General features: G+C 33.9%; 1 protein-coding gene across 2 annotated transcripts in view; it reads left to right on the plus strand.

The window, feature by feature from the left end:
• LOC109080555 (pre-B-cell leukemia transcription factor 3-like) overlaps positions 1–26086 on the plus strand; it is a 49873-nt gene extending 23787 nt beyond the window's left edge. Inside the window, exons 3-11 of one of the 2 annotated variants that reach the window (XM_042752161.1) lie at positions 10225–10466; positions 12911–13101; positions 17056–17191; positions 18992–19021; positions 19825–19990; positions 20897–20974; positions 21685–21794; positions 22119–22208; positions 24804–26086. In XM_042752161.1, the coding sequence (XP_042608095.1) occupies positions 10225–10466; positions 12911–13101; positions 17056–17191; positions 18992–19021; positions 19825–19990; positions 20897–20974; positions 21685–21794; positions 22119–22208; positions 24804–24896 (1136 nt within the window). In that variant the 3' untranslated portion in view covers positions 24897–26086. The remainder of the gene's footprint in view (positions 1–10224; positions 10467–12910; positions 13102–17055; positions 17192–18991; positions 19022–19824; positions 19991–20896; positions 20975–21684; positions 21795–22118; positions 22209–24803) is intronic. The other variant, XM_042752167.1, reaches the window with a different exon arrangement.
• Positions 26087–27076: the final 990 nt, after the last annotated feature.

A 27076-nucleotide genomic window follows, 5' to 3' on the forward strand; every position in this document is an offset into this window, starting at 1 on the left:
TGCCACCTTGTGTTGACTTTGTGAAACTGCACAGTGCATAGGCCTATTTTGTAAATAATGCATGGCGGGTCATATATAATATACACTATTTAAGACAGCTGTGGGCCGCTTAAAATTCATCCACGGGTCGCATTTGGCCCGTGGGCCGTAGTTTGGACACCCCTGAGCTAGAGAGTCTCTCACCTGCTGTTAATCAGCCATGATCTGCTGGAATCTTTAAAAGATTTATCTCTGATTATCTTCTATGTGGTTTGTGGTTTGGATATGTGGTTGCTATGTGGTTTCTAGAGTGTTGGTATATGGGTGATATGATGTTTTGGATGGTTGCTAGGGTGTTCAGAGTTGTTGCTAGGGTGTTGCTATGTGGTTCTAGGAAGTTCTGGGTGGCTGTTGGGTTCTGGGTTGTTTAGGGTGTTGCTACATTGTTGTGTGTGTGTTTTTGTGTTCATTCTTGTTTGTTGGTTGGTTTTTTTTGGTTGTTGCTATGGTGTTCTAAGTTGTGTCTATAGGGTGTTGCTATGTCTTTGCTAGAGTATTATGGGTTGTTTAAATGGTATTTCTATGTGGTTACTATGGTGTTCTGGCTGGCTTCTAGGGTATTGCTATGTAGTTCTAGGGGGTTCTGGGTTGTTTCTTGGGTGTTGCTATATGTTCTGCATCCTCAAGTCTCTGTAATTTTTGAAAGATATGTAAGGTATGGCTCAGATATTTTTCTCAGATTTTTTTTGTCTGCAACACATAACAAGCAGCATGATTTGATTCATTTGTTTAAAATAATGACTATGCTTAAGTTTGAGCACTAGTAATAGTGATGCTTGACTTAGGAAAATCTTATATGTATGCTTAATTTTGTAATTATAAAATCTCTATTGCAAATGACTTGCACAGTCAAAAATAAATGCACAGAACTGATTGATGAAAGCAGCTCAAATTTCATCCAAATGTGCCAATATTAAACCAGTATGAACTGAATATAAATGATCACTCTTGCATTTGACTGACAGATGCTTTACACTTCAGTAAGGAGAAGACATGTATTGTGATGTAAATTCACATGCTTCAAAGCGTCTCTGAGAGCTTAACCACGGTGTGTCGTGTGTGGAAACCAGCAGCAGCCATTTTCCTGTTGATTTGCGATGAGCTTATGTGAGAATAATTAATGCCAATTATCTCTTAATTACAGTGATTAGAGCTGCAGCTGTAAGATCCTCATCTTGTAGTGAAGAGAGAAACTGATGCGCTTTAAACGGTTAAAGTCGCCCACAGTGTGTGTGTGTGTGTGTGTGTGTGTGTGTGTGTGTGCGTGTGTGTGTGTGTGCGTGAATGAACTGACCGATAAATGTGGGAGATAATGCTGAAATGAGAAAAATTGATTACTATTAAATCAGCTCATGAACATCATTCACTTTTAGAAAGATCCAGCCTAATGAATGGAGAACAAGACAATCCCTTGTTTCATTTAATTTACATTAAAGATCAAGTGTGTTATTGAATAGCAAAAAAAAGTTGAATATCTCTGAATAGTAAAAAATATATAAATAATTCATTCATTCATTCATTCATTCATTCATTCATTACTTGATTATTGGTGCACTTTCTAAAAAAAATTTTATCCTGTAAAATATCTAAACATCCATTAAACATCCATTAAGACTTTTTTTTAATGCATTTTTCGTACCCATAAATTGTTTAAAAATGGAATTAAACTAAAAAAAAATTATAAACAAATGTAAAAATGTTGGCCTAGCCTCACGCGAAATTTCTAAATTTCACATTATCCCATAAAAATAGCAAAACTGCATATAAACTATTAATTAATATCTATTATGAAATATATTGAGACTTCTTTTCAGAGAATTAATCCTAATTTTTTATCAACCAACTGGCAAACAGTTGGCAAGCAAACAAACAAACAAACAAATAAATATTTACGTAATAAATAAATTACGTAGAATAAACAAGCAAAGAAATAAATCTGTTTAAAATGCAGTTTAAGAAATGTATTTTTTCTTTCCCAATTGGCAAATAGTTTTTCTAACTAACTAATGAAATAAAATGTAAGATTTTGTTGTTTTTGTTCAAGACACATGCTCTAAATACTATATACTGTATGTCACATAACTCAGAAAACACAGCTGAATATGTTTATGGTAGTGGATTTTTAGTTTTTCTTCTGTTAAGAGCCTCAAACAAAACTCTTAATATTTTTAAAAGATTTGATTCCACTAACCTGGTGAACTTTCTGTTTGTATCAGCTTTGTAAACACAAATTTGTTTCCTGGCAGAGCCTGTGATTTTGTCAAGTGTTCAGCTTCTTACACTCAGTTTGCCGCAGGATTTGTTAATAAAGCTGGTGTTTGGCAGCAGCAATTACAGCTTTAATCTGACGGTATTTTCGAGCTATATTCATCCAAATTAACCAGTATGTTTGAAAGACTAATTAGACTACAAATTCTAATTAGCAAATTATGAAGCTTAAACCCACACAAGCAGGTTTTAGTAACAAAGTGTGAATAAATGAGGACAAGGCATCCATACAGCTTTCTAGAAAACCGCATTAAATGCCTGAAACTACCCAGCAGGCATCTATTTTCTCACATAAGAATGTTTAACGTGAAAAAAAAACCCTCATTTTATTTCGGTTGCCGTTGGTATTAGCAAACTTATTTTCGATCCCGGTGCTAATTAGGAGCAGGAGAGCAGGCTGTGGCTTTGAGAAGATTTTCTGAGCACGCTGTGGGAGAGGGAATGCTGTCTATTAGAGTCTTTATATATCAAATGTGCATTTCAGTGATTGGTTTTGCTCTGTGAAGAAATCCAAAACCACCCACAGCTCCCTCCAGCTGTACAGTTACTCGGGTTTAAAACTCTTATTTAAAACTGTCATTGCTCAGCGATGAGACCGGCTTTGAGCGTTTCACTGAGCAGATTAAATTAGACTTGTAAATGTGGGGTTGTGAAGATTTGAGAGCTCTGGATTATATTTATTTTAGAGCGAGACCCCGCTCGTGAAGGCTTATGCAAGTTAGCTCTCTTATGATTTATTTCGAGGGTCTGTTAAAGGAATAATTCACCCAAAAATGAAAAGTCTATAATTTACTCACCTTCATGTCGTTCCAAACCCCAGATGACTTACTTTCTTCTGTGAAGCACAAAAGGAGATGCTTAGCAGAAATTCCTGGCCTGTTTTTCCTAGAGTGAAAGTGAATAAGGACAAATCTCAAAGTCCAAAAATGACAAAAAAAAAATTACTATAACAGAAGTTGATATGAATTGTGCACTTTTCTTTTAACAGAATATTATGATATTGCAAAACTTACTTTGCTCATACAGGGTACAAAAATTTCCACCCAAAAATTGCATATTTTTTGTACTTTTTGGAGGATTTTTTCCACCTTGTCACACTTGTGGTGTTGCTGGTCAAAATTGGCTGGCCTACTAAACATCATACATAAATCTCTCATTATGTATGTTTTCTTTTAATTAACACACGTTTTGCATTTCTTTTTGAAACCTCATTGGTTTCAGAGTGGTTACATTTTAGTAATTTTGTTACATGCCATTGCTATTTTTATTCGTTTTTTTATTTATTTTATTAATATTATTAATATTTCTGAACAGCTTTTGTTTTTATTTTGGTTTAACTTATTTCAAATATTGCCAAAGCAAAATTTCTAATTTGCGTTTAAGTTCTAATATTTATCGCTTATTTAAGCTTTACAATTACTTCAATTACCAAAAAATATTTTTAATAGTTTTAGTTTTCATTAACAACACTGTTTCTCAGAAATGTAAAAATTAGGGCTGTAAATCTTTGGGTAGACAAACCGATTTGATTCACAACATAGATTTTCTATTCGATTCGGGAGTTTGTTCGATTCAAGTTTTGGAATTGCAGAAAGATTAAGTTTGTTTTTGACAATCAGATGTAGTTTGATTTTGATTAATCATTTGATTCTGTATTTTACAATCGCATTCACAGGATTTTGTAAATTCTTCTAATGTGTCTTAGGTAAGAAAAAGACACTTAAAAACTATCTAATATGGTTGACAATTGATCTAAAATTGAAAGAAAACATTATTCTGTGTGTGCATTTGTACATACACGCCACTTATATAAAAATCTTTAAAAAAATGACAAAAGCACATAACAAAACTACTAAAACTTAAACTGAAAATATAAAAATAAAAGCTAATTCAAAATATTACTAAATATTATGATAATACATAATTAATACTAAAATAACACTGCTAAAGTCCTAGATTTGATCCTGTGTGTCTCTAAAAGCGTAACACTGCAGGGATGTTTCTTTAAAACACTGTAAAGACTGTAAGACTGTAAATTAGCTCTATAAAATACCTCGTATCCCCCACCACAACACCAAATCCCAACCGCTGATGTATTCCTGGCATGCCCAGGCAATTTCCAAGAGTGATTAAAGATGATTATCGGAAGTCTTTGTTTGACTAATCCAGATTAATGGCATTGAAGGATTAATGCACTTGCGCTTGAACTCTTGAGCTTCCAGCAGTCAGTAGATCCTGCAAAAGGACAGAAACATCACAAAGGTTGCGTGATTTCTGGGATTTATTCTGTAAGATCTCTCCCAGGGTAGCTGAGGTTTAAACCAGACCATCTTAATCCACAGCAATCATCTGATAAAAACACAGCACAAGCCCAAAACCTGCCATTCATCTCCTCACATGCAGCATTTCAATACAGCATTCAAGTGAACATTTTTTTTTTTGTGTGATTTTGCAGTACAAAAGGCTAGATGACTGAAGAAAAATGTGCTTGTCCATGAAAAACTTGCAACCACAAAGCTGCCGATAGTGGTTGCTATGCGTTTTTGGTGGTTGCTAGGCGGCCCAAGTCGATTTTAATGGAGAAATTTTAAGAATTCTATTTTTTGTTTTTATTTGAAGCAACCAATTTTGTTATAGAGATAACCTACAGTCAGCCATTCATTTTACGAAATAAACTCAAACAGGTTATTCTGGACCCTAATGTGCTTATTGAACAGCCACTTACCAAATAAATAAATGCATGGGCATGAAATATTGATTTGCACAGATGTATATCAGTAGCAATAAAAGTGCAACAACAAAGTTTAATATTTAGTTTTGTTCAAATTGCTAACAACAAGTAGAGCAATAGTGATAGTAATGATTAGCAAGCACCATTAATTAAATCCAAAAAATGTAATTTTCAGAAACCTTTAAGTCTGCTAATGCAGAACCAATTAAAAGGGACCAAATAAAACCCTTAATTCTAAACAAATTGCATTTTTAGTTTATCTTGTAGGATTGTATTTGTTGTTTACATGGTTATTATTTGATCCTTTTAGGATTGGTACCAAATTATAATAATATATAATGAATTACGATTCTAGATTCGAAAAATCAAGTCAAATTATCCTAAATAAGACATCTAAATAAAGTTTTTTTAAAAAACAAACAAAAAGCATACATACATGTACAATACATGCATCATTACATAATGTACAGTCCTTATGCACAAAAATCTGTTTTATCTCAAACAAATAGACAATATCAGGCGTTAATGTTTGCGTATGAGTGTGTGTGGAGAGCTTGATGTGAGGTGTCAGGTGGAGAAATTAAATTGGCAGCCGCTATAGCAGCACACAGCTGTTTCAGCCTGTTTACTCACAATCAGACCTCGGTCTGTCATCAACATCTTTACACATCAGGCAAACAGAGGATGAGGACCATAGCAATACAGAAAAATATTTTTTATGTTTGATAACCCTGACATCTTAATATAAACTTTTTATATAGACAGATAGATTTAAGAATTAAAATTAATGAATAAAAAAAAATGATTATATTAAAAAAATATTCACGTGTGTGTGTGTGTGTAAACTTTATTTTTAATTAATTTATATATATACAGCTATGGAAAAAATAACACCACTATTCTGTAACCAATTCTTAATATTAACTTGCCTATTATTAACAAATTGGTTATTTATTAGTACTTATAAAGCACATATTCTACATTCTAATCCTACCCACCTAAACTTAACAACTATCTACTATCTAATAAAAAGCAGCAAATTAGTAGTTTATTGAGGCAAAAGTTGAAGTTAATGGTTTGTTAATAGCGAGACTTGGACCTTAAAATAAAGTGTGACCAAAAATTCATAGTTTCTCTGTTTTTACGATTCATTGTGTATGAATGAAACTTAATTTTTGTTTTATTCTTTAAACTACTGATGATATTTCTTCCAAATTTTAAATAAAAATGTTGTAATTTAGACTTAGAGCATGAAATGACAATGGATCAAAATAACATTAAAGATGCCATGTTTTCAGACATGTTTATATTCATTTTTAGACAACACAATGGCAATGTTTTCACTTTAGAAGAGTTAAGAAATCCAAAAACAAACAAACAGATTTTCAATCACAGCAAATGAAAACATTGGTTATTTTGACGAATTGTCATTTTCTGCAAAAAAAAGAAAAGAAAAAAGAAAAGAAATTGCTATAAAAGACAATATTTTTATTTGAAATTTAGAAGAAATGTTATCAGACCTTTTAGAATAAAACAAAAATTAAAATTTCATTCAAATCCATACAATATATCGAGAGAAACTGTGAATTCTCAAGTGGTCTCTTATTTTTTTCCATTTATATATATATATATATATATATATATATATATATATATATATATATATATGGTGAAAAATTTACATTCTGATCATTTCCAAATATGACGGCACACATCTCCTCATCTGATACTATCATCACTAAACCATGGTATTGCAACAGTTACTGTTTTTGTGGACATAATTCAGAAATCACTACAGTCGTGAATTGGTTTGTCTCTCTATGTACATGCACCTCTCTGTCGATCCTGTTCCCGTTCAGTCACCGTTAACTGATTAGACGTCTGCTCAAACTGAGAGCCGCTGTCTGAGAGATGCATTTCATGCGATGTGCTCTGTGCTGAATTAGCATTTCTGTGCCTGAGGTCTGAATAGGGAATGTGGCTACCTTTTCTATTTTGTTGCCATTAAAAATGAAAGCGACACCAAATTAGAACACCGGAATGATATTAAGAGTAGAGCAGAGCAGAGCAAATGTTCATGCTTTGTCTCATATTCACCCCTTCTATCTTGTATTTGTTTGCCTTTGTCTGCTGTGCTTTAAATGTCATCTTGCATTGACCTCATGAATACTGTGTGTGTGTGTGTGTGTGTGTGTGTGTGTGTGTGTGTGTGTGTGTGTGTGTGTGTGTGTGTCTGTTTCTGGAGGGCAGTGGGTGTGTGTGGATCTTATCCTAGTCATTCTAAGCAGCTGTGGTGTGTTTACAATCTTGTCCTCTGTTTTTTTTTTTTTTAAAGAGCATCTTCAAAATCACCTAAAACTGTAGAACAATGGCATTGCACTTAATGTTTCCTCAGCAGAGAGTTTAATTGCTTTTTCATAGCTTCTTTAATGCACACCGTTGTTTCTTAAGTATCAACATTCTCTAAAACACCTAATGAGAAAAATAGACACTAATGAGTCAATAGCTAACATCCAGTAGAGTATAGGGCTATAAAATGAATGTTGCAGCTCAGATCATTTGCACGAATCAGCACTAACATTTAATTCATATAATTCTGGTTCTATTGGAGAAAAAAAAAAAAAAAAAAATATATATATATATATATATATATATATATATATATATATATATATATATATATATATATATATATATATTATTATTATTATTATTATTATTATTATTATTATTATTATTATTAAAGCCACGTAAGCCACGTGGCTCCTTACATTGCACATAAGGAGCCACGTAAGCATCCTCCCAGCTGCCTGCAAAATGCAAAAAAACATTTTTACAAATAATTAAAAATCATTAATAACAACAGAGTTAGAATGCAGAATGACAAAATCATGAAAAAATAATTTTAAATATGTAAAGATTAAATATGTAAATCTTATATCATCCACTATGCTAATCAATCTATCTATCTATCTATCTATCTATCTATCTATCTATCTATCTATCTATCTATCTATCTATCTATCTATCTATCTATCTATCTATCTATCTATCTATCTATCTATCTATCTATCTATCTGTCTGTCTGTCTGTCTGTCTGTCTGTCTGTCTATCTATCTAGCAGAGTTACAATGCAGTATATAAAAAAATAAGTTTTTTTTTCTGCAAAACACTTTTTTCTCTGTGATTTTTAAAAATGTAAAAGATTACATAAATAATATATATATATATATATATATATATATATATATATATATACATAACATTTTAAAAATTCATAATAATCACATATACAGTATATATTTTTTTTTCTCCTGCACTTACATGACCATCCACTCTGCTGACTGCAAAATTAAAAAACGAACCTAAGGTGCCAAAAACGTGGAATTAAAGGAGGCCGTGTTGGGTGGCCGCTGAAGCACATCTTAACGGCTCACGGAACTTTTATTCCACCCACCTCAGTGAAGAGACCAGCCACTGTCAATCATTCTCTTGTAGTCAGCGCATGGCACAAACACACCTCGACCCCTGATAAACAGCGTGTCATAGCAGACTAATCCTGCGCCGTGCCTTAATGGCTGAGGATGTGAGGGGCTTGCAGTTCTGCGGTGGGCCTGTCTAGTCACTTATTCACTGTAGAGTGATAAGAAAAATTACTGGCTATCTGAAACCTGCTTTGGGAGGTCCAGCTGTTCAAGAAATTGTCTTTGCATGTCTGATTGTGTTTTTACACCAGCTCTATTTCACACTTTTTATTTTGCTGTAATTGTTAAGTCTACATTGCTCATTTTATTATTATTATTATTATAATTGTTTTTAAAGGGATAGTTCACCCAAAAATGAAAATGTGATGTTTATCTGCTTACCCCCAGGACATCCAAGATGTACTGTAGGTGACTTTGTTTCTTCAGTAGAACACAAATGGAGATTTTTAAATGAAAGCGTTGCAGTCTATCAGTCTTATAATGAGTGTGGATGGGAATCACGGCTAAAACATACAATAAAACTAAGAAAAAAACATACACAAACAAAACCAAATTAAACCCTGCAGCTCGAGACTATACATTGATGTGTAAAGACACAAAACGATCGGTCTGTGCAAGAAACTGAACAGTATTTATATAGTTTTTTACTTCTGATTCACACAATGTTCGAACTGTTAGAACTCTCTTGAGCGCGTTCTCCTGAGCGCATTCTTAGCAGGCGTCTTCTTCTTCTTGCTGTATGGCGGATCGCAGACTTAGAAGTGCATTACCGCCACCTATCTCTCAAATGGACCATTGACACTCTATCTACAATCTCAGTTAGGAGTGTCAATGGTCCATTTGAGAGATAGGTGGTGGTAATGCACTTATAAGTCTGCGATCCGCCATAAAGCAACAAGAAGATGAAAATGCCTCATGCACCTGGCCACCTTCTGCTGAGAACAAGCTCAAGTGAGTTCTAACAGTTTGAATATTGCGTGAATCAGAGGTAAAAAATGATATAAATACTGTTCAGTTTCTTGCACAGACCGATCGTTTTATGTCTTTACACATCAATGTATCGTCACGAGTCGCAGGGTTTAATTTGTTTTTTTTTTCTTAGTTTTATTGTATGTTTTAGCCGTGATTCCCATCCACTTACATTATAAGACTGAAAGACTGCAACGGTTTGAGCCAAAAATCTTGGTTTGTGTTCTACTGAAGAAACAAAGTCACCTACATCTTGGATGTCCTGGGGGTAAGCAGATAAACATCACATTTTCATTTTTGGGTGAACTATCCCTTTAATATCTCATTAAACAGAATCCCTTTTCCTGTAAAAATAGGATTTCATCATCATTTACCCTCATGTTGTTCCAAACCAGTGTGCTGGATTTCTTTCTGTGAAACACAAAAGAAGACATTTTTAATCTTTACCCATTTCATACTGACCACAGCCAACAGGCTAATAAAACAACAACAAATAAACACACACACACACACACACACACACACACACACACACACACACACACACACACACACACACACACACACACACAAATATGTATATATACATAACCAATACTGAATACAGTATATCATGTAGAATATTGAATTGTGTGTGTGTGTATATATATATATATATATATACTGTAGATAGATTCTTGTCTATTGCATATTTATATTTAAATTGCCTATTTTCCGTATGTGTTGTGGCAGGTCTCAGTATCCGTGGCAGTCAGGATGAAGATCCTCCAGACCCTCAGCTCATGCGTCTGGATAACATGCTGCTGGCAGAGGGCGTGTCCGGACCGGAGAAGGGGGGCGGGGCAGCGGCGGTTGCTGCAGCAACAGCAGCAGTGGGAGTGGGAGCTGATAACTCCATCGAGCACTCAGACTACAGAGCCAAACTCAGCCAGATCAGCCAGATCTACCACACCGAGCTGGAGAAATATGAGCAGGTCTGTACAGCAGTGCACAACTGTAAATTAATCAGACATCCTGGTACTGCTGGTTTGAAAAGTAGCTTCTTATTGGAAAAATTATACTACATATCTGAACAACTAGGAAAAACCTAGATAGGTCCTTTTTTTTTGAAAACATAACACATAATGAGTAGTGTTATTTCATATAGGTTATAATTTCTCTTTTGAATTAGCTTTCATTTTTATGTTTTCAATTTAGTTTAATTTTTAGTAACTTTGTTATGTGCTTTTTTTTTCATGTCTCATCTTCATTTAAAGTTTTTCATCTAATATTTTTATTTTATTTCAGATTTATTTCAAATAACAAAAATGTTATAGTAAATAGTTTTGTTAATGCTAATAGTTTTAATACATTTTTAGTCATTTTTCTTTTTTAGTTATTTTTATCTGTTACTTATTTTGTGTACTGAAAACACACATAAATATGCATATTAAGTAGTTATTTTAGTATTATTCAGATACTATTATAATTTAATTTTACTTTGAATTAGCAATTATTTTATATGTTCAGTTTAGTTTGATTTTTAGTGTTTTTTTTCTTCTCTTTTTTAATATAATATTCAGGTTTATTATTATTAATAATAATAATAATAATAATTAATATATATATATATATATATATATATATATATATATATATATATATATATATATGTATGTATATATTAGTGGTGGGCCGTTATCGGCGTTAACGTGCTGCGTTAACGTGAGACTCTTATCGGGCGATAAAAAAATATCGCTGTTAATCTATTCTCAAAGTTGGGTTGAGAGCTGGGTCTATACTATGCAAGCTATGATGACTTTCACCGTGATAGTTTAGCGCGGATGTATACCTAGACGAATTGCACTGTAGGGGGCGAGAACGAGTCTTCGAACCTGTGTGTATGCCTACTGTGAAATTACCAAGCTTCCCAAAAAAAAAAAACCTTGACAAGACTCACGCCTGTTTCACACATACTCCGTCTGCAGTGCGTATGCAGTCCGTGTGTGTGTGGTGCAGAAGCAGCACGGATTCATTGTGCTTTCACACAGGACGCGTTTGCAGTCCGCTACTGATCCGCGGCTGTTTAGTGCACAAAACAATATTTGTTCATTATTCTATATTTCAAACCATGTTTAAAAAAATAAAAAATTTAACTCTTATCACAAAACAGTAACAATCTTTCATAATCATAGACATTAGTTTAAACTTAATAAATATAAACAACATATTATTCATGCATTTGACTTCTAGGTTTGTATAATAAGCTGATCAAGCAAGCGGCAAAACATTTAAACACATCAATTAGCCTACTTTTCTTGTTGGGATATCGCAAATGTTTAAAATTAAAGCACCGCTGACAGAAACAGTCGACTCTCGTGCCTTTTGCATTTAAATCTTTATTACAAGCAATCGCACGGTTCTTAATGAACTTTGTCTTTATGCTTCCATAAAAGTGCATAGGCCTATATCATGTTGCCTCGTTTATCTAAAGGTGCTCTTTTTCTTGTTTTAAACCTTGCCAAAAACCCGTGTTGCGTGTGAAACACAGTAGGCTTTAATTAGTATACATTTATGTGAAATTACTGCATTTCCGTGTCAATCCATGTTAATTTTTACCGCGAACAATGCGCTGTCATTTTAATTCAGCGCATGCAGCACAGCAAAAATAGACTCGGTACGTAAACGATTGCTGCACTGCTGCAGACGCACCGCTCCTGGAACGCACTGACGGACCACAGCTGCGTGAACGCTGGAACCCGTTAACATGGGTGCGTAAAAAAAAAAAAAGCAAACCCATACGCACTGCAGACGGAGTGTGTGAAACAGGCGTAAGGTTGTTTGCAACTTGTGCAATGCGGAATTAGTTTACTGTAGGAGTTCTTCCAGTCTCAAGTACCACCTAAACGCAAAGCATCCCTTAGCTAATGCTGAAGATGCCGGACCAAGCAATGTAGCGCAGGGGAAGAGTCGTCGTCAAACTACTATGTTTGAGTGCAGCACAGCTCTATACAGTATATATATATATATATATATATATATATATATATATATATATATATATATATATATATATATATATATATATATATATATATATATATATATAGTAATTTTGAAGACCTCAAGATTGCTTTACAAGAAGTGGAAAAATGTTATACAGCAAGACAATTAATACAAAACAATACAGAACATACAAAACTAAACAGAACATTTCATTTATTTTATTTTATTTCCAGATAATAATTTTAGTGATTTAATTTAAATGTTTCAGTTAGTTGCCAAAGCAGCATTTCTAATTTTCATTCAAAACTTTTCACTGAATATTTCCATTTTATTTTATTTCAGCTTAATTTAAGTTAACAAAAATGTTTTCATAGTTTTAGTTTTAGTTAATGTCTTGGCATTATCAGTTATGAGTAATCTGATTGGTTCACAGGCGTGTAATGAGTTCACTACCCATGTGATGAACCTGTTGAGGGAACAGTCTCGCACGCGACCCATCTCACCCAAAGAGATCGAGCGCATGGTGAACATCATCCACCGCAAGTTCAGCTCCATCCAGATGCAGCTCAAGCAGAGCACCTGCGAGGCCGTCATGATCCTCAGGTCTCGCTTTCTCGATGCCAGGTCAGAAACTGTGTGAAACACATTTACAGTCATGCATTTGGCAGACAGTTTTATCCAAAACATCTTGCATAAAAGTTATTGTCTGCATCTTGTCAGTATATATGTTTAGAAAAGGTGTGTTTTTTGTGGTTTTGACAAGCTATTAATATTTTGAATTAGCTTTTATTTTAATATTTAAATTTTTAGTAATTTTGTTATATGCTTTTGTCAGTTTTCTGCTTTTTTATATTACAATTTAGGTGTAATTTATTTTTATTTCAGTTTAAGTTTGATTTATTTTTTATCCAAACTATCTTGCATAACCTTTAATCCATGCATTCATGTTTCCTTACATGAATGAGGTGCAATCTATAATGCACTTTGTTCAAATAGAAACAGTGTTTTTTCTAGTATTACTTATATATTACTAGAATGTACATTTCCTGAAGAAAATGTGAGTTGTGCATGCAGTGGCAAAAATCAGCATTTAGTTGCTAGGGTGTTGCTAAGGTGTTCTGGGTGGTTGCTAGGACGTTGCTAGGCGGTTTGGTAGGGTGTTATGAGTTGTTGCAAGGTGGCTGCTGGAGTGTTCTGGGTGGTTGCTATTGTGTTGCTATGCGGTTGCTAGGGTATCCTGGGTGGTAGCTAGGTTGTTGCTACGTGGTTGCCAAGGTGTTCTGGGTGGTTGCTAAGGCATTGCTAGGTGGTTGCTAAGGTGTTCTGGATGGTTGTTTGGAATTGCTAGGTGGTTTCTATAGTAGCCTTGCTAGGATATCCTGAGTGGTTGCTAGGCAGTTGCTGTGGTAACCTGGATGGTTGCTAGGGTGTTGCTAGTTGGTTGCTAGGGCGTTCTGGGCGGTTGCTAGGGCTTTGCTAGTGTGTTCTGGGTGGTTGCTATCGTGTTGCTAGGTTGTAGGTAGTTGTCACAGATCGTTACTATGGAGTTTTCTTAGCATGTTCTTAGCCTGATTTAGCACTTAGCTAATCACTATTAGCATGTAGCTATTCACTGCTAGCATGTGTAGCATGCATGAGGGAAGTCCTGTTTGCTATCACGACTCAAAAGAGCAAAGCCCAATGTTTCTATGACACGTCTATCCAAAGATATTCCTTTTCATCTGATTAAATGGAAGTCTATGGGGTGGTTGCTAGGCTGCTGTAAGTGGTTGCTAGGGTGTGGCTATGAAGATTGTAGGTCATTACTTACTGGTTACTTGAAAAGATACGTCAAATGTACATATCTAGTTTTTATTAATATTCTTAATTAGCCATTTTTTTTACATTTTTAGTAAAGTTAGATTTTTAGTAATTTTGTTATATGCTTTGTCAGTTTTCTTTTTTTATACTATTATTAAGGTTTAATTTACTTTTTTCAGTTGTAGGTTTTTTTTTTTTTTAATCATCTTCCACAACATTTAAAGCATGCATTTTGCTAGTATATGTGTTTCATTATGTGAATAAGGTGCAATCTAGACCGCATTTAAATGGAAAAGGTGTTATTTAAGTATTATTTATATATGCTTTTATATGCTTATATGCTTAATTTAATTTTCTCTTTTTTATATTGTTATTTAGGTTTAATTGATTTAATAGATTTTTTTTCAGGGTTTTTTTTTTCCGTAACATCTTCTATAACATTTAATGCATGCATTTTGCCTGTACTGCATACTGCATATGTGTTTGCTTATGTGAAGAAGGTGCAATTTATATAACACTCCACATTTAGACAGATAAGCATAGATCTAGAGAAGATAATACTTGGATTAAAGGTGGTTAGTGAATAAGCCCCAGGTATCTGCTCTAAAATACAAAGCTCAAAACTGTTTAGTGAATTCAAACATCATTTTGCCCCAAGAGACTATCCTACTAACAATACACTTCAAACAGCTTTAGATAATAAAGCATTTTTTTAATAAATAATAATTGTTATTAATTGTGTGTTTTTGCGAGTGTGGGTTTGATTCTGATTGTATTGGATGTGCTGAGAGTGAGGCGTGTGTGAACGAGTGGGTGATGTGATAATATTTTAAGGTCTTATGAGTGTTTTGCTTAAACTGGCAGAAGGATAAATTGAGTGGGATTGGGACACTTGCCAATTAGCGCCGGTTAGCTTGCAAGGGCACGAGTTACTTAAATCAAAGAGTAAATTCTGCATAAATCTGCTCATCATAAACTTATTCAACTGGAATGCAAATGAAGCAAACAGTGATTGGTGGGCTCAGTGATGACATCATAAAGAGAGAGAGAGTGAGAGATTGGCTGCTAAAGTCAGATTTAATCGAGTCTCACTGTTTTAAGCGAATAAGTTTTTATGCCACATCAGGGAATGTTTACTGGATACAACCTAATGACAGTGGCTGACCTATAACTGCCAATAATAAATACATGCAATAATTTATACTTTAAGTATTGTGGTATAGTTATGGCATCTACCAGCAGGGGATCGTTGGATCATACTTACTGAAACACGTTGGGCATTTGATTTATGTTGAAAACCTACTTTTTCGAACTCCTCCTAGACCATTGGTCCGATTTTCACCAAATTTGACTCAGGTCATCTTTAGATCATGCCGACAAAGAATTATCAAAAGCTTTTTGATACACCTAACCATTTTTGAATAACGCATCAATGAAATTGTTGGCATGATGCCAAGCTGATTCTGAGGCTGCAACTCTGCAGTGATTTGCCAAACTTTTTATGTGTCAATGTCTCTTCACACTGAACTCACCATAAAAATTTGATAATGGTGCCACCTATTGGTCAAAAGTGATAAACCAGAAAATCATATTACTACAATAACTTAAGATTTTTCAGCTATTTTGACTAAAATCATTTTTAATTTTTAATCAGCTTTAATTTCTCAGTGTTGTAGTTGGACTGATGCTCCATGCCATGCTTAGTTCCTCATTTTGCCTCTGTTGTGCTTGGTCCCTTAATTGCTGCTTGCAGCTATATTTAATCTACTACTGTAGTTTTTTATTAATATTTTATATTAGCTTACTTTTATATTTTCAGTTTAGTTTATGTTTAGTAATTTAGTGATCAGTTTAGTGATTATGTTACATGCTTTTGTCAGTTTCCCTTTTTTAATGTTACTATGAATTTTTTTCTTAAGTCTTTGTTACATCTGTGGTGTTCCCAGTATAAAATGACCAGCCTTTTATGCAACATGATCCACAAATCTTGGATTCACTCTTTTTATCAACTTTTTTCTTTCAGTTAACACAGGTTTCGCATTTCTTTTTTGGAACTGATTGATTGAAGGCCTCACTGATCTGAACTTATGCACCTCAATTTTTGAGTGAGCATTGGCAAAATTATCCACAAATAATGTTTTGTTTTTGTTTTTTTGCAGCCAAAAAATGAGGTGCATAAACTCAGATTAATAAGGCATATGATGAATCAGCTCCAAAAAGAAATGCAAAATCATTGCTAATTGAAAGAAAACAGTTGACAAAAAGATTTAATCAAATATTTTGTAATAATATAGTGTAATGGGCAATTTTTAAGGCCATTTTTGACCAGAAATACCAAATTACTGCAGGTAAAGGATTTTCAGCACAGCACAAGGGTTAAAGCAAGATACATTTACTTGAGAAATGAAACGATTTTGTGCTTAAAACAAGAAACTAAATCTACCAGTGATGTCAGAACTTAATTCAAAGGGAAAACAAGAATATCTTTCTGACCCTATTGGCAGATGCCTTTTCTTGTTTCAGCCATAAAATCACTTAATTTTGATAAATTATTCAGAAAGCAAGACTTAATATTTTATGTCATTTTACTTCTCAAGTAAATATAGCTTTAATTTAAGAAAGTACTGAAAAACACGATAAAAATACTGAGGAAGAAAGTCATTTTTTTGCAGTGATGTTGCTAGCAGAAATACACACAACTTTAATAACTTTTAATAGTATATAAAGATATTGAAACGGTTGAGGATCTAACAATACTAATGATTCCTCTTTCTCCAGGAGAAAAAGGCGCAACTTCAGCAAGCAGGCAACAGAGATTCTGAACGAGTATTTCTACTCTCACCTCAGTAACCCGTATCCCAGCGAAGAGGCCAAAGAGGAGCTGGCCAAAAAGTGTGCCATCACTCTGTCACAGGTCAGTCTGTCCTCCTGTAGTCCAGATCTCGGACGATTCTGCGCACACGAGCCTTCAGCTGTCAAACAAGAAGATTTTATTCACAATCTGAGCAAAATAACTAACACATTTGTTAGAGGCGGTCTGTGACACTGTGAAGGTGCAGAACATTTGGCTCAAAATAGTGATCAAGCACAGCGATGCTGCCCAGTAACATCTCAACATGAGTGTGAAGTGATTTAGATCGCAACAGTGAGTACCCAGTTTTCTCCCGCATGGATCCTGGAAGTATTTTCCCATTGGGATTTCAGAAAGTTTCTCAATAAATTTAAAATAGAATTTAGTAGATGACTCACAACATCACAACATTTGTTTTGCAAAGCCGTGTGTGAAAATTGAATGACAAAAGGTCTATTTTTGTGTACAAATGTGCAAAAATGTACTTTTGAAGGAATTAAAGAGCTACGACTACCGTAAAGAATTGCAAACAATTTATTCAGTTCAATTGGTTGTTAACACAACTACAGTCTTTCATCCTCCAATGCTACAATTTCCCATATTAACTAACATTAAGTAGGTGGCTAGTTAGTCTCAGCCTCAGTCCGCACACCTTTGAGCAAGTAAACATTAGTTGCAGGTAAACTGTATAGATATCTATGTGCAGACTTAAACTCTGAATACTGTACTAATTAGTAATCATTAATTTTGGTCAGGTAGAAATCTAAATCATAAAGTCTATTTCTGCTCATTTTCAGATAAATCCATCCCTAAATGATACAAAAAAAATGAACTGTTGCATGAGACTAGTAGACAGTTTTATTTTAATATTATATAATAAAGTATTTCCTTAGTATTTTGAATTAGCTTTTATTTTTATATTTCTTTTTTTTATGTTTAGTCATTTGATATGTGTTTTTGTCCTTTTTATAATTTTTTTAATAATCTAAATATTTTTCATTTTTTTTATTTATATTTAGTTTTATTATATTTATTTACATTTAATACATTTCTCATTGTTTTTTATTTAACTTTATTTAGAATTTATTTTAAGTTATTTAATATGTGCTTGTCATTTTGATTTTTAAAAATCTAAATATTTTAAATTTATTTTTACTTAAGTTTTTGTTTGAATTAGCCTTTAAAATATATACTTCTTTTTTGTTATTTTGATATGTGTTTTGTCTTTTTTATTACTTAGTTTTTAAAAAACTATATTTTAAAAAAAATTTTTTTTTCAGTTAGTAATTTTAGTACTTTAACTTAAACGTGTTTCATTTTCACTTAGTTTAAATTATTTGTGCATAACATTTAATTTATATTAGTTTTATATAAGTTCATTGATATTTTATTTCAGCATTATATTAATTAACAAAAAGATTTTTTTTTTTTTTTTTTTTTTAGTAACTAGATAACCTTACCTAGAAAAGCTCCAAACACAACCCTCCTTACAGCAATTACCATTTCCACAGTAACAGCTGCGTCAGGATTGTGGGTAATGTAGTACTTTACAGGAAACTGCAATATATTACTGTTAAAAAAAAATAAAAAATCAAAGCAATTTCTAAATGAAAAAGTTTCAAAGTAAATCCTACACCTTTTTTTCAGTGCAGAATCATAAAACAACCTCAGAGCTCATGGAAGCTCATGAAAAGGTCACAAAAAAAAACCCCAAAATCACTCTGAAGGGCATTTTTTACTTTCAGAACCCGACTGAGATGGACACACATTATGAATATTCAGCCTGTTTTATGTTTGTGTAACGGGTGGGTGTGTACAGGAAGTCGTTACTGTAAAAAAGCCCCTTCTTTTTGTGCCCTTTAGGGGAAGGGAAGCACCATCACTGTGTCACAGGTATGTCACTAAAACATTCGTCCATCCGCTGTGTTGTCTGTCGATGTTGGTTGCAGTGGCAGCCGTGTCTCTGTGTGCTGAACAACAATCAATGCATCATATAGTCATTTATCCAGCAGCTGGAATTATTCTTTACGGCCATAAGACACACACACACACACACGCTCAGCCAACCATGCATACATTTCCTCACCGCTGCCGACAGTTACATGCTTTCTTGCACTTGGATGGTGTCTTCTGGCTGTCTTTTATTGGATCCTGAGATTATGACATCAGCGAGGCGTTTTTATAGCGCTTCTTGAACTATTCCGCCTCACATTGGCAGTTAAAGGCTTGTTTGGAGATATTTTATGAAGGAGCCATTGCTCGAGGTGGATGTAATTTTAATATGTCTGGGTTTGCAGCAACGTTAATGTTCTTGCAAAAGGTTGGTACATTTACAATGTCTTACAAATGTATGAGAATAACAGTAGCTGTAAAACACATAAAAATGCATGAATTTTTCAGAGAAGCCATGAATGTTTGGCTTGCAGCACATATTTCACTAGACTCTGCAATGAAGAAACATGTTTTTTAAGAATTATATAAGAGCAACATAGTTTTTTTCATTATCAGAAGAAAATGTGATTAGTTTCAATTCAAATAACATTACAATGGAAAAATTATAACCATCCAACTCCTTAAGGAGGCATCCTCTTCATGCAAAATATATATATTTTTTCTTTTAATTTTTTTTTTTTTTATATATAATATTTCCACATAATATTCATCCACATTTGCCTCTCTCTCTTTCTCTATCTCAGGTTTCTAACTGGTTTGGTAATAAACGTATTCGCTATAAGAAGAACATCGGTAAATTCCAGGAAGAGGCGAATCTGTACGCAGCGAAGACGGCAGTGACGGCGACTCAAGCCGTAGCGGCCGCTGTACACAACAGCCAGACCAACTCGCCCGCAACGCCCAGCTCTGGTACACATGAACGAGATCATTGGAGAGACCACCGGGGCTAGTTGTCACAAATGATATATCTTAGGTTTTGAGTCCAGTAGCACAAATACTTGTTTTCTCCAACATTTGTTGTCCAAAACAATATTATTCTTAAATTAACCCCTTAGCATTCCTGTAAAATTTGCCTAAAAAAAGGCATACCCAAAGTAAACTGCATGCTGTAAATTGCATCCTAAACAGAACAAACCTCAGAATCACTGTATGTCTTACTGAATAAGGGAACACACTGAATAAGGGGAAAAAAACAACATTCCGCCTACATTTTTTTTGTAAATAGATGCCTGCAGATGACTATAGCTGGGAGCTATTAGCTGGAAAACACAATAGGATCACAGCATGAAGCCTTGTTGGCGGTCTGACAAAGATTCTGATTGTTCCTGCTGTGTTGATTGTATCTTAAAATGGTATCATTCGAATCACAAGAATCTCAGCTTTCCACAGTTATGTGACATATTTAGTTTTTTTTTTTTTTTTTTTTTTTTTTTTTTTAGTTGGTGTATGTCACGAAGTTAATCCTCAAAAACACACAGTGTACCGCAGGCGATACAGTGAAACACTAACAGGTTCATAGCCAATCATCATCAGATAAATGACTTAAATAACCTGTTGTGACAACGTGCCCTGCTATAGGGGACGTATAGGCGTGTTACAGTATATTAAATGTATCTTGTTTACTAGGCAATAACAGTGGAAATGTAGACATAAGAATAAAAACTGTGATAACTAGCCCCAGTCTCCCTTATATTGCACTTGCATTATATTGTTCCCTTATATTGTTCAAGTGCAATTATTGGGTCTTGAACATGAATTTTTGAAATAAGTAATTAAATAGTTTAAACAAGTTCAGTTCTGTCATTTTCTCTACAGGCTTTCAGATGAAAGATGAAGACTTTCAATTGGATGCAGCAGAAGATAAAAATAATCTGTTAAACAATATGTTCACGGGTATGTTACGGTGTTTAATGCTTTAGTGTCATTTGAGATACTATTATAGTTTTATTCATATTTTGAATTTTTTATTTTTTATTTTAATATTTACTGTTTGCATTTTTAGTCATTTTGTTTTGTTTTTGTCATTTTTATTAGTTTTTTAATGTCTATATAGTTTATATTATTTTTAAAAATTAATATTTTTTAATTTTATTTTTATATTTACTGTTTGCATTTTTAGTCATTTTGTTTTTTTATGTCTATATAGGTTATATTATTTTTTTTTAATTTAATTTCAATTGTTGTAGTACATCAAGTTAAATTAAATTAATAATAATAATTTATTTATTCTTTCTTTCTTACTTTCTTGTGGTTTTAGTTGTTTTGTGGCTTTAGTTTTTATGAACTATAATAGCGTTGGACTTGCAGACACTTCCTGTGATGATTTGTTAATTACAGTGAACTTCCTCTGTCTGTGTTCTGTTCTTCCTATTCGACACTCCCTCACTGTTTATGCACATGCATATACATTGGCCCAAAAAACATCTGGACAATATTTTAACATGCATGTCATGCTTAAAAACGTCAAAATTACTCATGTCACAGATAAAATGATCAAACCAAGTGGCATCTGCAAACAAATAATGCTAGAGCTCTTCTCAGAACTAGCGTCACTGATCATGTTCAGAGACTCACAGTTCCTCTTTCTCTCCGTCTCTTTGTAGGTTCTTCGGGTTCGTATAGTTTGCCAGGTTCAGGAGACATTTTTATGAGCATGTCCGGCCTGAATGGATCCTACCAGCCAACCCAGGTCCCCAACACAGGACAGACACAGGTATCACACACACCAACATAGATGCAATATGTAATATATATACCACATATATAAACAACAATAAAATTATTTACAACACAATATAACTTGAATATTTTTGAAAGTCTTCTTCTCACCAAGGCTGCATTTATTTGATCAAAAATCAAGTAAAAACTGTGAAATATTATTACAATTTTAAATAACTGCTTTCTATGTGAATATATTGTAATGTATTGTATATGTTTTCAGCATCATTACTGCTTAAATGTGAAGTATTTGCTGTTTTAATGGTGTACAGTAGTTTATGACTCTCTTACGCTGAATCTCCTGTCTCTCTCTCTGCAGGGAGACTCCATACGTCACGCCATCGGTCAGTCGTTGGGTTACAGCGACGGTCTGCGGGGAAACCCGCTTTACAGCCCACATGGCTTGAACGTGAGTTTGACAGAGAAACAAAACAAAACACTTTAGCCAGAATTACAGATGAGAATGCTTGGATGCTTTCAACTAAATTCTGACTCGAAACAGACTCAAATCTCCAGCAAAAGCTCTAGTGTAAAAGTACATTTGAGACCTTAATATTACTGACACACATATGCAATATACACACACACATGCCGTCTCATGTGGTGGGAGGGAATAATCTCTTCGCAGCAGGTCTCCTGGAGTCATTCAGACACACGTCGAATGATCAAACTGTCGCTTCATGAGCCGACAAAGACGACTGGGAAGAGGTGATGCCGCTTATGTGAAAAGGCAAAGATAAATGTATGGATTCATATTAATATTCACACATGCACATGGGGCTGTTTGCTGGAACAGAAAGCAAATGCATTCCATTTCCATTTTCCAAAATGCATCTAATAACACAACGACATGCATGGCTCTTGGCAGTATATATCTGCCTTCTTATTGAACCACACTCTCTCTCTCTCTCTCTCTCTCTCTCTCTCTGAGAGAATTTGCAGTCCATTTCCTTATCAATATAATAAAATACGAAACTGGAATTGCCTGCAGCTTTGTACAGATGTGAATAGCGTCTTCCCAGATGAGGTCTGATAAGACACGCTTTATAATGGAGTTGATCTGGAGTCACAGCGTTAAAGGTTCATTTATCTATTGAGGCAGCCATGTCGACTCTCTAATACTGAAAATAATCACCCACAGTCATATCACAAAGAGAAGTAAAGGGCAGTGCAAATAGCTCCAGATGTCATGGATACTTACTAATGTTTCATCTTAACATTTATACAATTGTCTCATAATGATTTCCAAACAATTTTCTTTTAATTAGTGTTGTTTTCCAGTTTAATTTCCAGCCTGGAATTGAACTGCTGGTTTCGTCTGGCCAGAAGAAAACTGAGCCTGGTTTCTCCCAAGGTTTTTTCTCCATTCTGTCACCGATGGAGTTTTGGTTCCTTGCCGCTGTTGCCTCTGGCTTGCTTAGTTGGGCACACTTCATTTACAGCGATACTGTTGACTTGATTGCAAATGATTGCACAGATACTATTTAAACTGAACTGAGCTGGATAATGACATCATTGAATTCAATGATGAACTGCCTTTAAATGAAACATTAGTGTTTACTATTGTCATTTTGCATTATTGACACACTATTTTCCTAATTAATGTTGTTCAGTTGCTTTGACACAAACTATATTGTTAACAGCCTTTATAATCACTGAAGCTGTCAAACAGTTCAGTTCAGCGCTATATATATATATATATATATATATATATATATATATATATATATAAATAAAGGTGAAGTGACTGGATTTGACTTATGAGGAGATAATACTGCATTAACATCTCAAATTGTTAATACGAGACTTGTTAATAAGTATAAACAAGTAAAACAAATAATAAAGAAATGAACACACATAATTTAAGGTATTAAAGTAAAATAAAACACTATTAACAAAGAGAACAGACAATAAATAAAAGATATAATATGGTAATAAAATATAGAGAAAAAGAAAATATCAATAGACAGAACTGTGAATGTGCATATGCGCTGTGTACAGATGAAAAGTTTTTTATTTTATTTTTTTTATTTTTTTTATACAGATGTACAGTCCTGAGATGTGTAATGTATTGTTTAGGTGGAATATGGCCTGGTGGAAAAAGTTGTTCTTGTGTCTGGTTGTTTTGGCGCTCAGTGCTTTGTAGTGCCGGCCAGAAGGCAACAGTTCAAAGAAGAAGTGTGCTGGGTGTGAGGGGTCCAGAGTCATTTTACCAGCCCTCTTCCTCACTCTGGAGGTGTAAAGTTCTTGGGGGTTAGGCAGGGGGACACCAATAATCTTCTCAGCAGTCCTGACTGTCTGTTGTAGTCTCCTGATGTCTGATTTGGTGGCTGAGCCAAACCAAACAGTTACAGATGAACACAGGACAGACTCAATGATGGCCTAGTAGAACTGTGTTTAAGCGGTTTTTCAAAGTTTAAGGTGGTTTTAAGTTTAAGCTGACAGGTGTCAATAAAGCTTCTAAAACCATATGAACGGACCAGCCTAACCAGACCAGCCAGGTTTAAGATGGATTTTGTTTCAGCATGGCAAACAACAGTTTAAATACAATAGATACAAGCAGAGCAAAAAATAAATTAATTAATAAAATCTGTCAGCAAAGAATAGGATTTTTGAATGTTTACACTAAAAAAAACTAAATTAAATTACATTTTAAATGTATCTAATTTATTTGCACAAGTATGAGAAATCTTTTTAACCATGTAAAAACAAACAGAAAAAACAGCTTAATCCAGCATATAGTGGTTGTGTGATTCGCTGGTTTTGCCTGGTTTTAGCTGTTTTCCCAGCTGACACGTGTCAGAAAACATTCTAAAACTTCATAAATAGACCAGCCTAACTAGACCAGACTGGTTTAAATTGGAATTTGTATAATCAGTTTAGTTACAAAGGATACAAACAAAGCATCTTATCTGATCCTACCCTTAAAAACCAATACCGGCTAATGTTTCCATTCTGACATTAATTGAACGTCTCAAATGGTCTTTTCCATGTCTGTTTTCAGGGTAACGGTGGCTGGCATGATGCTGTCACTCCGTCTTCTGTGACATCTCCTATAGAGGGAGCAAACAGCATTCACTCGGATACCTCTAACTGACCAGGCCTGCCGTCTGAAGTCCCTTAACTAACCCGCAGGACAACCAACACCACCCAACAAAATCTCAGACGAGAACTCAAAGAGATGAGCGCATCAATGAAACAGACTCAAAAGCGCTTACTTTGACCAAAAGAGCACCACGTTGGAAAAATGAACCGATAGGATTGACGGTACCAGTTCTTTCCAAAACTGGTGATACCTCAATAAACATGTATGATTGTGGAAACAAGGGATGCTTTTGTCATAATCTCTGTGAACATCTTTGAATAGGTTTCAAAATATATCATGATTTAAATTTACTTGTAACACTGTTTCATTGCACAGTACAGTAAGTTTGTTCTTAAAGCTGATTTTTCTCGTACAGATCAACAACACTGATTTTTAAATAGTGTATTTAATGATTTAACTTGAGCATTAATGTTATTCATTATAAATATCACTTACATTTTGGTTTTACTGAGACTTTAACAAATTATAACATATGACATCAACATTGCAGTCTTGCATATTCAGATTCATATTCAGCTGTAAGGTTGCAGAAGTAAGATGTCACTGATAATCTCCATAAAGAAATTGATTTTTGGCAATAATGTACAAACTGTTGATGTGTACTGTATGAAGTGATTTTATATACTTTTTTAGAACCAATTAGTTTCTTTCAGGTCCAGATTTGCTTACAAATCCAATGTCTTTGGAGAAAATGCATGGAAAATGTATTTCTGAAACCTTATATCATTATCAACAGTGTCAAATTTCTACATAATTTATCAAATTATTTTATAACACCTCCTACTTAGCATTGCTGTTAACAGAAAGATAATGCAAACCAAATTTTAATTTGATAATGGCATATAAACGATTATACATATTCAGCACACATACTGTATCTGTACATAAAAAAGCATTTTTGAATGTTATTCTTTTCTTACTGTATACATTTGAATTATTCATGTTCAGACAGGCTACACTGATTCTAAGTTTGATTTAATTTTAAATTCATCAGTTCATTTGGATACTTTATCATTTGCAATGCCATTTTGAAAGGTTGTAATATTGAAAAAAAAATGTATTAACAGAATTTACACTGAGCAACTGAGAAGAATATTTCATGTAATATTATTAGTTTTTGATAAAGGAAATACTTGTGTTTCTGGCCAAAAAAGTGTTTCAATAAACATTTTGAATTTAAATTCTTACCAGCTAACTGGATGATCATTTTTAATGTTTTTCCCTTTCATGTTTAGTGGGTAAGTTTGCACATACAGTACACTGACTGTCACAGAAGTTTTCTGTCTTGTCAAAGCATTACAAATGGCTATTTTGCAATGACCTTTTGTGTCTTGCCCTCGTTGTGCAAGGTGTCAATGGTCGTCTTTTGGACAACTGTCAAGTCAGCAGTCTTCCCCATGAATGTGTAGCCTACAGAACTAGACTGAGAGACCATTTAAAGGCCTTTGCAGGTGTTTTGAGTTAATTAGCTGATTAGAGTGTGGCACCAGGTGTCTTCAATATTGAATCTTTTCACAATATTCTAATTTTCTGAGATACTGAATTTGGGATTTTCCTGAGTTGTCAGCTATAATCATCAAAATTAAAAGAAATAAACATTTGAAATATATCAGTCTGTGTGTAATGAATGAATATACAAGTTTCACTTTTTGAATGGAATTAGTGAAATAAATCAACTTTTTGATGATATTCTAATTATATGACCAGCACCTGTATATTCTGAAGATTTTTACTGAGCAGTTTGTTGATATATCACTCATGCTGATTTCTATAACATTTTACTCCTAAAACACAGGGTGAAAATGCATCTCTTTAAAGGCCATGCGTTTCTCTCTCCACTTCAGCAGCACTTAAATACATCAAAACTTACAGTTTTATTCCTATCTATATTCTGAAGGTTTTTACTGAGGAGTTTGTTAATATGTTATTCAGACTGATTGTTATACCATTTTACTCCTAAAAACAGGATGAAATTGCATATCTTTGAAGGCTATGAGTTTCTTTCTCCACTTCAGCAGCACTTACATACACCAAAACTTACAGTTTTATTCCTATCTATGTTCTGAAGGTTTTTACTGAGGAGTTTGTTAATATGTTATTCAGACTGATTTATATAATATTTTACTCTTCAGAAGCACTTACATACACCAAATGGGTGCAAATGTCTGTGC

Source organism: Cyprinus carpio, chromosome A5, assembly GCF_018340385.1.
Source record: "Cyprinus carpio isolate SPL01 chromosome A5, ASM1834038v1, whole genome shotgun sequence".
Lineage (NCBI taxonomy): Eukaryota > Metazoa > Chordata > Actinopteri > Cypriniformes > Cyprinidae > Cyprinus > Cyprinus carpio.